Raw genomic sequence first — 14,679 nt, 5'->3', positions numbered from 1 at the left:
ACAAGATCAAACCATAAATTTACCTTGTCCAGGATCATTATACATGTATTGCAAATGAAATCTGGAATAAACTGTATTACGTGTACTATAAAGGATTTGTACTATCAGAGAATAGTAACTGGTTGAGTTGAATGGCTCAGTCCACCAGGTAATTTCCTCAACCAGTAGTTGAAGTATGGACTTAGGATGAACTACCACTGTACTAAGTTAGGATCAGAAAATATAGCTTGCTTTATCATGGTGTAAATGAATATTACAACCATACGAAGGGTAGTTTGTACAAGACTTCTTGGCAATCCAAAAGTAGCGACCTCAGCAACTTTGGAGATGTTGCCAACTAAAACTCATTTGTATTTTGGAATATACTAACTTGTATTCCAAGTGCAAAATTACAAAATAAGCTATGAAATGTTAACTTCCTGAGTTTCAGTTTTGTACCATGGAGGGATCTAAAATTCAACTATGTTGGTATGATGGTGTTTTAAATGCCTGTTAAGAATTGAATGAGCCAAAGTTATTTTGTTTGGAGGTTTCCTCCTGTGTGTGTGTGATATGTTTGTTTAGAAAATGGTTTGCTAGCTATGAAAATAAAATTGAACAATACCAACTTAATATGCACAATACAGTTGCTAATTGCAATGTGTAGCACATAGTTTCATACATTTTAGAAAATTATTACAAAAGGAAACAAGCAGGGAAGATTTGTGTTTCTCATACCTTCGAGTCAAAGTGATGGCAAGGAACTGGCAGGAGCTAATTGATTGTTTGGAGGTAGTGAATGTAATATGCCCAGAAGTCAGGAAGTTTTTGAATTTGCTGGCATTGATTCAATCTTGTGCTTGGAAGGGATTGTTCAACAGAACATCTCGCTTGTGCCAAATAATGTGCAATTAAAAAACATGACTTTTATTTTTGTTGCAGGATTCACTTTGAAAGCTAATCATCAGTGACTAGAAAGCAGACTCAATGTTAAGTTAAGCAGTTGGATTGAGAACTCAAAAACAAAACAGGAAATAAACCTTTCTTTCCAAATTGAAAACTCAAAAACATAAATGTATTAGTTTTACATTAAATAATTTAACTTTTCCTCCCTTCTGCAGTTAACTGTCTTTCCTTAACAATGTTCAAAAGTACTATTATTCTTTTATGTGCATCCAAGTATTGAAATACATTGAGATTTGTGGCAACACAATTCAAATATTTCTTTTTTTTTGTCATAGATGGCAAAGAAATGGCACAGACATTGACTTCAGCCTCAGTTATCGCTACAGTTTGATTGGTGGCGACCTCGTTATCAATAACCCAGTTAGAACCCAGGATTATGGAACCTATCAATGCTTCGCAACAAATTTGTTTGGCACAATTGTGAGCAAAGCAGCCAAGCTTGAATTTGCATGTAAGTTGCAATGAGCAATTTTCAAAATTAATCTTGCATTTTTTAATGAAAAGTTTTGGCATTATTTTTCCATGTTTGCAACATTACAAAGGAATCTTGACTGCCTATCAGCATGTATTGGAAAATTACAGTATCATTCACTTTCAATTTTCTGTCTAATGACACCTTTGATGATGTAGTATGTGTCAAGGGTGAACAAGAAGTTTAAATACATTATGTGTTCTTCTGAAGTCATTTCCAGCTGAAACACAGGAGATGTTTCATATTAGATCTCTTGCCCTAATCTGTAAGAAGATATTATTTTACATATTGAAAGCCCCATCTTCTGCACTTGTCAACGAGCTAATTTCCTGAGGATCTAGTTAGATTCAATAAACAGTTGTCTTTGGGTTAAAAAGCCAGCATGAGGATTTTGGGAAGCAATTCTTGCTGTATTTCTGTTTGCTGATGAAACTATAACACCTATTGCCTAAATGTCAGAGACAGTATTTTAGTGTACTTATAAATGCTATAATTAACTTTTCAAAAGAAAGAGAAAGATTTTGAGTTCTGCACTTTTGCATACTTATATCTTGCACACTCCTGCACTCATAAATGTGTTTCCTCTTATTCAGAGGCTGTGTACATTTTAGGCCTGCTTTGTTCAGGATGTTCCACATTAATAAAAAAGAAGTTATGGACAAAATGTGAACTGATAAACATTGATAAATTTGACAAAATCATTTCTCAAGCTTTATTAATGTAAAGGGCAAGCATACATTTAAGGTTCTGAATACTGCTACAATTAAATGTCCATGGGGCATTGGAAAACAAGGGGAGAATTTCTTCTAATGCCTACATGTTGGCAATAATGTGTGTGTTAATACATTTCAAAGAAAGCCATCAAACATTTTCAAAGGTTTTGGGATGTACAGTTATGGGTTAACCTTGGCCTGAGTGGAATTTATGAAAACATCGAAGGATAGTTGGAATTTTGAATTCTTGAAACAGTTATGAACATTTTTATTAATAAGCAGATTTAACATGGTCAAGATTTTCAGTGATATCGGCAATGAACTGGATTCTTAAAATGCATCAAAATATCACTAAATTTACTAATATTGCTGAAAACTGTTAAAATACTTGGTACAATTTGCATTTAAAATCATCAATCAAAAATAAATGAGAAAGTAGGAGAATGTAGATAAGCTTTTTTTTTAAGAAAGGACTTTTTAACATTATGATGTCTTTTTTTTGTCCTTCATGTTCTCAATCTTCTTCTGCCCTGTGAAGCAGTCAGAGTGCTTCTTGAGAAGGGAACTGACTACAAAGTGACATAATTGTTTTATAAAGACTTGTCTGGAAGGGTAAACTGATGACAATATAATCTCCACCCATCTGGAGAAAAGAATTGTTCCTGAGAAAAACTAAGCAGTTTGGTTGTTGTTGTTCTAACATGAATAATGTGTGTTTACGCTTGAGTCTGATGTCTCACAAGAGACAATCATGTACTTCATACAGAATATAATTAAATAATTTTTTTCTGATTGTCAGCATTGACCCTATCTTCTGCTGTAAGCTTCATGTGAGCATCCTTCCCTTCCAGATATCAGTAACTAAGACTTGGTGAATCTATTCAAGACATCTCAGATATTTCCATAGAGCATAGCTCCCCACGATGGTAACTGTGGTAGACATCACCTCTTATTAGTCTGATAATTGTTTTGGAAAAGCCTCTTCTTCCTTGTTAGTTGACCTTTAACCAAATGCACAAACAGCCATCAGCTAGTCCAGGAACACCAGCGTGAGTGCATCTTCAAGTGGTCACATTATCAATGAATTTCTAAGCCACTATATTCTAGATCCCATTTATGTTTAGCTTCCAGAAACAAACTTCAAAAATCAGATTTTGTTTTTACAGAAAGGAACAAGGAGGATTGATTTTATTCTAAACCCTCCTTGTTCCTTTCCGTAAAAACAATATCTGATTTTTGAAGTTTGTTTCTGGAAGCTAAACATAAATGGGATCTAGAATATAGTGGCTTAGAAATTCATTGATAATCTGACCACTTGAAGATGCACTCAGGTTGGCGTTCCTGGACCAGCTGATGGCTGTTTGTGCATTTGGTTAAAGGTCAACTAACATTCCCAAACACGAGATTTAGAATAAAATCAATCAGGAAATATTCAGTTTAACAAAAATATTCTTCCAATCAAATTGTACTCTAAAGCTGCATTTCAATTGGATGATGCAGATAGACTGCACTCGCGCTGTAGATAGGTGGTTGCAGTAAAGTGGTCTTTAAACAAAGATCAAAAGACTGAAAAGTATGAGGTAAAGTGTTCGAAAACTGGAAGAATTTGAAATTTTCTTGGCAAAGTTTGACTTTCTGACTATTTTTCACTCTTCTGCTACATTTGAATTCATGACATTATTTTTTTAATTCAGTAGAAGTTTGTCTTTGTGAGATTTCAATTGGCATCATTATAATGAAGTCTTAAAGTGTAGGATGGAAAGAGATGTTAACAGTTTTGTAATTGTTTCATATCAATTGAATATTGGATAAATTCTGTGTTTCTTTCTGCTTACTGCCTTTAGCATTAGTTTGGTTGATTTAAAGGCAAACTGTTCTTTGATGGACCCTCATTTAGGGCTTTTGCCTGAAGCATCGATTCTCCTGCTCCTCAGATGCTGCCTGACCGGCTGTGCTTTTCCAGCACCACACTATCAACCCTCAGTTATTACATATGATTCGAAATATTTCTAAGCACAACTTGTTTAAAGTTTATGACACATCTGAGAGAATTCTGGATAAATGGCTTTCTCAAAGTGGTATTGTGCACATGGTACAATAGATATAATTACTGAACTAAAGAATCTGCTTAAATGTATTTTAAGGTTATTTTATAATTGGAGAAAATTGCATCTGTCGACTTCTGCAAATGTTATAATCATGATTGCTTGAAATTTGATTGATGCCACTGCACAGTCAATTGACCTCAGCATAATACAGATCTTTGAGCATCCACTACCCTATGGGATGTCTGGATATATTCAAAAAAAGACTGATACATTTTTGGATACCAAAGGAATTAAGGGTAGTACAGGAAGTGAAATTAAGGCAGAGAAAAGTCATAATTATTTTGAGTGGAAGAAAACATGAAAGAGACAAATTGCCTACACCTTCTCTGGTTGCTTTTGTTCTTATGTCTTTCTGGTAGAATAGTTTTTAAGATTCTTCTTAACATCAACGTGGGTTTTCTTTGCAATATGGTCAGCATTGGTGAAGTGATGTTTATTGTTGAGAGGGTGTTGCTGGAAAAGCACAGCAGGTCAGGCAGCATCCGAGGAGCAGATAAATCGACATTTCGGGCTGGAGCCCTTCATCAGGCCTTTCCTGATGAAGGACTCCGGCCCAAAGCGTTGATTTTCCTGCTCCTCAGATGCTGCCTGACTTGATCTGCTTTTCCAGCAACATACTCTCAACTCTGATCTCCAGCATCTGCGGACCTCACTGTCTCCTAAGTGATGTTTATTACTTATCCATTGTCCTGAGGTCATGAAGAGTCAGACACAGAGTGAAGTATTCTGCAGTCTGGACTTTGATGTTTGCTTTCCACTGGTCAGCCATTAGTTATTGCATTATTTAGCTTAGTAATGCTGTAACTTTCTATGCTGGGATGATATTCTGGTATTTCTGTGTTGCTAGTTCAGTACCAGAAGCACAAGGCTGCTGTACGATACAATTTTCCACAGTGTAGAGAGATTCATCCTGAAGTGATTGGCTTGTCTATTGAATTGCACCAAGCATTTAGTCATTGCTACTGATTGCACGTTGCGTGATTGGACTCTAGGAAATTGTACTTTCTCAGCAATCCACCTCCAAAGAAAACATACCTACTGTGAAGTTCTAAAAGGTGCTTTGTTGGTCTGGCTCCAACCACAAAAGATGTATATATGTTTTGAACACATCACCACAATGACACAGCTTTTCCAAAAGGCTGAGAGCAGTTATCAAACATTGACGTGTTATTGAAGTATACTGTTCAATCTCTGAACAGAAGGCCATTGGGATGAAAATTATTTCAAGCTATTTTTCACCTTACACAAGGAAAGGTCTGTCTCTCAGATTTTCCTGAATATGGTCCCTGATCTATTGCTCTATTCTGGGGCGGCACAGTGGCTCAGTGGTTAACACTGCTGCTTCACAGCACCAGGGTCCCAGGTTTGACTTCAGCCTCGGGCGACTGTCTGTTGGAGTTTGTACATTCTCACCGTGTCTTTGTGAATTTGCTCCAGTTTACTGTTATGATGTTATCTGGTGAAAAGATCTCTTTTTGGACTTTTTTACTTTAGCACATGCAGAAATAGACAACTGCTCAAGAGTTTTTTTTCAGAATGGCAAGGACACAAACTGAATAGTCATGGACAGCTGCTTCAGCTGGTCTGAAAATAGTTCAGTTCTGAAACTGTCAGTAGTCTTCTGGTATGTGTCTGAATAGGAATGGAAAGTAAACTGCTTTGAGAACAGTCTGCTTCATGTCGCTAATGTTGATTGCACTATTCAGGCAATTTATTGCTGGAAACAGCTGTAAGATTTTAGCACCTTGGGAATAGACTGGACTCCTGTTCCGCTCTCTCACAGTCTGACACAGTCTCTCACCAGTGAGATCACCCTTTAAAAAGATTGAATGCCCGGGGCACGGAGAGTGCAGTTGTGGTGGCACCAAGGAGATTGTTCCTCTTGTTTTTCATGGGCTCTGCTGCACTGTCGCTTTGTGGCTTTAATCCTTCAATCCTATGATCCTGGTTAAACCTCATGACTATTTCTCTGTGTTCTTAAGCATGTTTGAAGTTGTGGTGTCCAAAATTTATGATTCTAAATGATGACTACCTTGCACTGAAGAAATGAAGAAAAAAATTGACAAGGTCCTTTCTCTAAAATTGGGAATCACAATGCTTAGAAGGTCCAGCATGATCCCATTGAGGTGGGCAGTAAGTTTACTTCATGCTGTCTCCTCAACTAAATAATTCTAATGTGTTGCCTAACTGGGAACACATTGTCTGGCTGAAGACTCAACTGAGACACATCCATGTGTACCTTCCAATAGCAGCTTGTCCATCTTTAAGGGAAGCTGCACTCTTTGTTTGGAAGTCTCTTAGTACAGCGCATTCATGGCACTTTACGGAGCTGGTCTCTTTGTACAGACTGTCTATTAAAGAATTGGTTGCAAGTAAAAAAGCAGAAAATTGAGCAACTGGCAAGAAAGAGTTTTTCCAATGTGGTGCTGGAGGCATTTCCACAAGAGTTAAAAAAAATGGCAGACTGCCATGTTCTTACATCAGGAGGCCCTGTTCCCTGAGTCAAACCCTGAGAAGAGAATTAAACCAGGTCAGTTTCCTGAATTGGCACTCATACCAGAAGAAGGCCAATGGCATTTCACAGATGTTCAAGGTCAATGAGTATCTCTTGATGCAATGTTTCCTACTTGGTGCACCAGCAATCTTGTACGCTGCTTAGTGCATCACCCTATCACATACCCATTCGCAATGTCAAGAAATCAGGATTTTGGGCAATGCTCAGTGACTGCTCCTTGACCTCTCCCATAACAATGCTACCTTCTCAACCCATTTCTTGGTGCTTTTGTGTACCACCAGCTGTTCAGCTACTGTGGACACATCACTCAATCAAACCACAGCAAACTCACTGATATTCTCCCTCTTTTGAAAGGGATTCTCTGATAAGATGGGGCTGTCATGAATTAGGACAAATATGACTACATCAATTGAGCTTTCCAGAGGAGATTGTTCTCTGTATTATGGAGTTGGAGTGAATGAGGCTGCCATATCTGTGTTCCGATAGCATACAGGAAGACATGTTTCTGACTTCTTCCCCCTTCTTAACTTCCCATTTGCACTTTTCCTGCTTTCTGGCATAGCGTACAAACTGCAGATAATACAATCATGGATTTCCTGCTTTTCACCCCCTCTCCTTTTCCCTCAATCTAACTGTTCCCTTGCTGCTTCATATCCCCAAAACTGCCACTTGGCCAGTCATTGAAGCCTTACAATAAAGAGTGACAGCTACATTTGGTCTCACTCAGATAAAGAGGGAGATGCAGTTACATGAATGGTGATGTTCTGGCAGCTCTGCAAGACAATCACATGTCACCATCAAGGAACATTGAGGAGTCAAGCTCCTTTACATGAGCCTTCATGTAGAGTTTGGGATTAATCTGTTGAAGGGTAGAAATGGTGGTCAGCTCAAGGACAGCATTTTTTTGATTCAATTATAATGGAGCTTCTAAGGTTGATGTCTCAGCTTCTATTTCAAAAAGATGGAAGCCACCAAACATGTGAATGTTGCATTGGAAGCTCCAAGTGAAATCACGAGTCTCTTGTTTGTTGTGGTGCAAACCAGCCATGTGCAATGCGTCACACCAAGAGAGTTAGCAGTGTTTACCTCTTGTCTCGGCCTCTCTTAGAATAGCAGTATTCATGCACCACCCACTGCTAGTACCTTGACTGTTGCTTCAGTCATTCCACAATTATGCAACCATACAATGTAGTGTAGTCTGAAGCAGAGCCTAAAAGGCCCAGATCTGGTAAAGGATACACTGCAAGGCCATCAATGGTTGGTTTCCTGCAAGTTAGCAGTCTTCCATCAGTTTCATCGTCATAAGGTAACTATAACAAACAAATCCACTCAACGACAGACTCTAAACAAATGTACAAAGTGAGCAGTTCAGTTTTGATGTATAATTGAAAGGGGTTTAGTTAAAATTGTTCCCATAAGTTTCTATCTCCTGCTAGTAAAATGGAGTTCATCCTTTGTCTCCCAGTTCCATTCTAAATATAAAGAAAGAAAAGATTTTACCAGGTATTCTGCAGAATCTCTGAAATAGTGCCAGTAATATCATTGGACAGTTTGTCTGAACGTTAGACTTGGTTTTGAAATTGGACATAATTATCGGTTACTTTGTCAGTCTCTTTGTGTGTTTTGGGAAAATGGGATCTGAAATGAGGCTGTTTAGTGAAATTTGTAAACTTCCTTGACAGGTTTTAGTCCTGTTTATTTTGTGTAGCATTGTAATGTTGGATTGTGGAAAAATAAATTTGCTGCTGTGTTTCAGGCTTGAATCAAGCCACCAATAGTTCTGTTTGAACAATGCAGTCAACTCTTTGTACAAGCCATGAGGTTTGAAATGCTATTGATTTATGTGAGGCATTATTGTGTGTTATTTCTTTAAGCTTATTATTCAAATTGGGAGATTGCATCAAAACTACATTGAATTTACATTGAATAAAATTTGAAATTATTGACAATGAACACTTCCAAAATATTCATTTATGCATATTAGTTACGAGTGCAGCTATTGTAATTGACATCAAACTCCATTAAGCTACTTAATTTTCATGTCTTTATCACTTTCCACCTTGCACTCCGCTTACAATAAATATGATTTTCTTTACCTGTAGCACTTTCAATTAAGAACCAGATAGAAAATCAACTATCACTGTATTTAATTCAAATTGATTTTTATTCCTGCTGAAATAACTGAAAATAATTAGAGTACGAATCAACTGTGGAGAGAAAACAAAGATTAAGGATGCAAGGATTGTTATTGTAATTGACACAGGTTCAGCCCATCAACTCGAGTCAATTTGAAATCCCCATTGCATCCAGAGAGTTGGGATTAGGTCCTGATTATGTTGACTGGTCAGTGTCAGGCTTTCCCGAAGGTTCAGAATCCTGGAGACAGAAATCCTGTCCCTGACAGCTGTCGATCAATCGAAAGCCAGCAACTCTCAGTTACAGTGAGTATGACTCGGAGATGTTAATGCTTCCAGTAATGAACTCTGGGAGAGATTCGGCTGCTGAGGGTCTCGTGTCACAGACGAGAGAGATGGGGCTGTGGGAGAGAATAAGCTGGAGGATTTGTAGGCAAGGTAATGGGTGATCCACAGAGACCACACCCCACCCCATCTTCATGACGGGTTCCTCACTTAAGTGCTTTGAAAGAGCGACCTCACCCAGCCATCGGTACAGGGAAGTCATGTCACTGGCTTGTAATCCTTGAGCTGCTATTATCTTTTAATTGTCTCTGAGATAATTGTCAATGGGGTTAGTAATGAACCTTACTAATATCTAGCCATGATTAAGTGAATTTTGCCCCATGAAACCGTTTCCACTTTAATTGTAGAAAGTTTTCCCAGGAAGGAAATGTGCTATGCCTCCCACAGATAATGCTGAGTGTCCTTTCAAGGTGGTCTACATGAAATTCAACTCAATGTTTCAGGTTGATGGGATCATGGATCTGAAACCTTGGGGCCAATGTTTCATTGGCCAGAAAGTCATTATTCCAGGGTGGATGGCTGGGAACCCTGAGAAATCTCCATTGTAGCACAGTCTGAAGGAATTGCCTAGGAATTTGAAGATTCCGCTGGGAAATTGGTCCCCAACTAGAGCATTCTACTTAAAGCAGAAACTTTTGACGGTTCTAATGAAATGAAGTGAAACATAGTGCATCAGAAATTAGACCATTAAACGTACCCTTACAGACAATGGCCTCTCACGCCACCAGTTCAGCCTGCCCCAGACACGTATGATCCCCAAACCGTGTATTGACACACCAATCCAGAACCTGAGCATATCATCCCCCTACCCTCACCACAGCCAACTACCACACCCCTGCCCATAGCCAACTCAGGCACCCCTATATCCCTGCTTCCCCTCCACGGCAAACCTAACCCTATTTCTTCTTTCTTCTTCTTGCACTCCAACGGAATGTGACCACCCCGACCTCATCATCCCATCCCTCCCTCGGCCCACTATAACGCCTGGCTCCCTGTTCTCAGTGTCATACACTGGAACCATCTTAACTCATCATCTTCATCCCCCACCCCTCCCCCGCCCCCAACCCTCCGCCTTGCTGGACTCAGCCACCCTAACCCCACCAACCCTGTGACGGTTCTGGGATTCAAAATAATTTTTAGAATTGAAATACAGATCTGCATAACTGATGGAGACTTGATCTTAAATTCCTCTGAGAAATGTCATAAAAACAAAAAGTACCAAATGACCATGTGTTTGAGATTGCCATTCCTCAGAAAATATGGCTCATTTTACTCTGTCTCTCTGTCCACAGACCAACTGAGTATTTTAATCATTTTTTTTCTTCACATTTCTGATTCCCGGCATCTGGAATATTTTGCTATTGCTTTAATCCTGCTGGTTTTATTCCTGCTGATTTGTTCTGCTCAACTGATGCAAATAGGTCATGTGCTTAAAGCAGAAAGCATTTGCTGAACTGTCACTACAATGCAAAACATGCAACAATATTCGTTACATTATTCAAAAATGTAGCGTAGGTGAGGAAAGCATCAGGTTACAAACCACAGTCATTACTATATGTGACTGATTTTGTAAGTGAGAAGTAGTCTCATAGTTAGATAATTGAAATAAATTTTCAAATACTTCCATTTTGCAGTTTTAAATGTAAGTGATGTGCTTAAACGGAAATATCAAATAAATCCTGAGTGGCATTTTGAGAAATGTCAAGTTGTATTTATTAAAGCAAAAGCAACAGGAATTAGTGTTCTTTTCCCAGCATGTGTGAAATTACCAAGCCTGAGTTGTTTAGCAATGAATTGGTTGCATTCAAATTCACACACATTGGTTACATATTGAACCTTGCCCTCTGACAGCAGAAAGATTTGTCCGTAGAATACATTGCCCACCTTGACAATCTTTCACAAAAAAAATGTTTTTCTTTAGTTTCTAACATTAAACATGAGGAGGATGAGTCCTATTTGCATAAGATAAGGGATCTTACGCAAAGTGAGGGTCATTCCAAAAGCTATTTGGATGAATGGGATGCAGTGGTTCTGAATAATTGTCCCTGGTTTCCCATTTTCCTGGATGTACCACTGAGGTTTTGCGATGCACTCAAACTCCATGATCTTGTCACACTTCCCCCCTCCCACACCCACCTAAACCAAGGGATCACTTGCACCCTTTATTGGCTGACTACAGAAAGATCTTCTTACTCTCTCTCATTGACATGCTGATCATCAAAGTTGCAACAAATTGAACAGCTCCTGTTCAAATCTTTTCGGACTCACTGTCAGCTACAGAGCAATGTCACAATATTTGTTTTCAGGTTATCAAGTCTGTCCTGTTTTTCAACAATTATTGACTTTGAGGTTTCTGATTACATCTGTGTAAATCGTTAAACTGCAAATACAGTGCTGCCCTAGTTCACCTCCTTGAAACAGCTAAGTTTTGACAAACTATCCAGTACCCTTTCCAGTTGTCTGTTTTTGTAAGTGAGTTCAGACATTGTGAGAGACAATGTGGTGAGGGTGTATCGCACTTAATCTGGTTAATCTGTATCAACCAAACTCCATATATATGCCAGGAAGACTCATTTGACACAAACAGTGGAAGTTTTTGATTTTTCCCCCTGTCTTTTGACAATCCTAGGAGCACTGGTGTCAGTTTCAAAACACCAGCCCAGGCCTGTCTGACATCAATTAGCTCTATACATATCTGGAATAAATCAGAAATCTACAAGCTGTTTAGTTCAGTAACAAACCATGGAGTGAGACTATTCAATAAATCCTATGGAAAACCTCTAATTTTAAATGCTTTGTAATGTAACTAGCTAAAATTAAACAGGGATTTTAAAACCCTGCACCCGTTGTGGATATTCTCTTCCAGAGGTCACTGGGAATGACTTGTATTTTATAGTAAGTGTATTATTTTTGATTCATTAAGGAATCTGGGGAAAGTTCTGGATTGTCGTGCCAGAAATGTTACACAGTTTTGGTGATGAAATCAACATATTTATACTAATTGTGAATTATAAGACCATAAAACATAACAGCAAAAGTAGGCCATTCAGCCTACTCACCAATCAATGAGATCATTGCAAATCTGCAAATACTCAACTTCACTTTGCTATCTTTTCCCATAAACTTTGATTCCCTGAGAAATGAAATATCTGCCTATCCCAGCCTTGAATACACTGAATAACCCAGCCTCAATGGCCCTCTATGGTAAAGAATTCAACAGTTCATTGCCCTCAGAGAAAAAAAACTCTCCTCCTCTCTTTCGTAAATATATGACCTCTTATTCCGAGACTATGTTCCTTGGTTCCTGACTCTCCCACAAGGAGAAACACCCATTCTCCATCTACCCTGTCCAGTCCCTCAGGAATTTTGCAGTTTCAATCAGATCACTGTCATTCTTCTATATTGCAATGAGTACAGGCCCAATCTACTCAACCTCCATAAGATAGTCCCTCCATACCTCATATTAACCTAGTGTACCTTCTCAGGGCTACCTTCAATGATAGTGTATCTTTCTTTTGATAAGGAACCAAAACTATCGACAGTACTCCAGCTGTGATCTGACTACTGCCTTGGAGAGTTTTGGCAAAAAGGTCTCCCTACTTGTATACTCCATCCCTTTGAAGTAAAGGTCAACATTCTACCTGTCTTCCCTATTACCCACTGAACTTGGACGCTAGCTTTTTGTGATTTGAGGACAAAAGCTCCCAAATCCTCCTCCTGTATCTCCTCTATTGTTCCTGCCACTGTGCATAATCTCACAATTCCGCATGTTTTATCTGCGAGGTTTTGCCCACTTATTTAAGTTATGAAACAGAGGGGTCTGATTACTCATGCAGTCCTCCAGTCCCAGTTGCAATGCATGTTAGAATGAATGCCACAATTGAGGACCCTGAGCAAGACTTGGAAGCAGGAAAACCTGTGTCCTATGATAGGGAGATACTCTCACAATGCTTGTTACATTTGCAGAACTTATTTACTCTGGGATTGTCCAAAACTAAATTGATGCAATATATACCAAACATATTTACAATTTGGTGTTGGTCACTGCTCCCAGTCTGCTCTAACCAGCTCCTTCCCTACTGTGGAGATTTTGTGGAGTATACATTTCATAACAAAAGCACAAAATCCCAACAACTCGAATATTCACATCCCCCCACCTCCCCCAGCCCCCAATGCTTAATATTACATTCCCCTCATCTTTGCTTCAAACCCAAATCCTTGCCTCTGTTCACCCAAACTCTGAATATTTTGCACTCCTGACGAGGCTGTGGAAGTGAACTGTATTTGTCAAGGCTTTTTGAACTGGGCCAGCCAGTCATTAAACACTGTGGCTGCAAAAGCAGGTGATGCTAGGAATTCTGTGTTGACTGACTTTTGTCTCCGTGAAGCCTATCCATGATTCACAGGGCAAAAGTAAGGACTGTGGTGGAATACTCTCCAAATTCCTGGATGAGTACATCTCCAACAAAACTCAAGAAGCTTGGCACCGTCTAGGACGAAGTAACTGTTGATCTGCACTCCATCTAATACCTTTAATATCCACTCTGCCCACGACTGATGCAGAGTAGCAGCAGCATGCACCACTTCACAAGTCACTGCTGTATCTTGCTAATGCTCCTTAACGCTTCACATTCCAAACTTATACCACTGAGAAGGACAGTGATGCAAGTTGTTTGGGAGTACCATCACTTGCAACTTCACCTCCAAGCCAGAAACCATCCTCACTTGGAGATGTACCACTGTTCCCTCACTGTTACAGGAGCAATAACTTGTATCTACCTCCCTAACAGCATTCTGGATGAGCCGACATTGCAAGGACTTGAGCAGTTCAAGCAGGCAGTATTCCATCACCTTCTAAAGAGCAGCTAGAGACTGGCAATAATTGCTGACCAAGCCAGTGGTGCCTTCATCCCATGAACAATTCATTTGTTTTTAAAAGAAGGGTTTATTTCCAGTGCTTCTGCACTGATTGGCTGCTAGTAGCTTTTGATGATTTCCAGTTCAATTCTCTGGTGAGTTGGTTAAGTGCAGTGCTGCAGGTTATCCTTAGCCGCTTTTGGCAGACTAGAAAGCTGCCGTTTAATCACACCTTCAGGTTTGAAGTAAGAATTTGTTCAGCTGGAAGCATTACATGGCAGTGGGAGTCAGGGAGCCCCAGTTTTCTCTGCTCAGAGGGACCTTAAACATAGCCATGAACTTGCCACTTGTTCTGCGGTGGACGATAGGTTTCTACAAGCAATTACATGCTTGTGTAAATACAAGGAACCTCTACAAATTGTGCCCACAATGCTATTCAGGCAGCTGCCTGAGTACTTTTCTTTTACTCTAAAGGCTTCTGTTGGATCAGGAGAATGTGAGAGCTCTGACAGTGATCTCCTTGCTTACTGGCAGCACATTTTGCTCGTTGCTTGCAAATGTTTATCTTCCTGTTCCTCCCAGCCGTATC

At 39.3% G+C, this 14,679-nt stretch overlaps 1 protein-coding gene across 14 annotated transcripts in view; it reads left to right on the top strand.

Moving 5' to 3' along the window:
- LOC122559093 (contactin-4-like) overlaps window positions 1-14,679 on the top strand; it is a 2,514,776-nt gene that overhangs the window by 1,553,790 nt on the left and 946,307 nt on the right. For all 14 annotated transcript variants that reach the window (XM_087994461.1, XM_087994471.1, XM_087994472.1 and 11 more), the window contains one exon: window positions 1,221-1,396. In XM_087994461.1, coding sequence (XP_087850587.1) covers window positions 1,221-1,396 — 176 coding nt within the window. The remainder of the gene's footprint in view (window positions 1-1,220; window positions 1,397-14,679) is intronic.

This window comes from Chiloscyllium plagiosum, unplaced genomic scaffold (genome assembly GCF_037043375.1).
Source record: "Chiloscyllium plagiosum isolate Xiang-an unplaced genomic scaffold, Cpla_swu_hap1 HiC_scaffold_14, whole genome shotgun sequence".
Classification (NCBI taxonomy): domain Eukaryota; kingdom Metazoa; phylum Chordata; class Chondrichthyes; order Orectolobiformes; family Hemiscylliidae; genus Chiloscyllium; species Chiloscyllium plagiosum.
The sequence above is the reverse complement of the archived record's forward strand: the minus strand, read 5'-3'. Positions and strand labels throughout refer to the sequence as shown.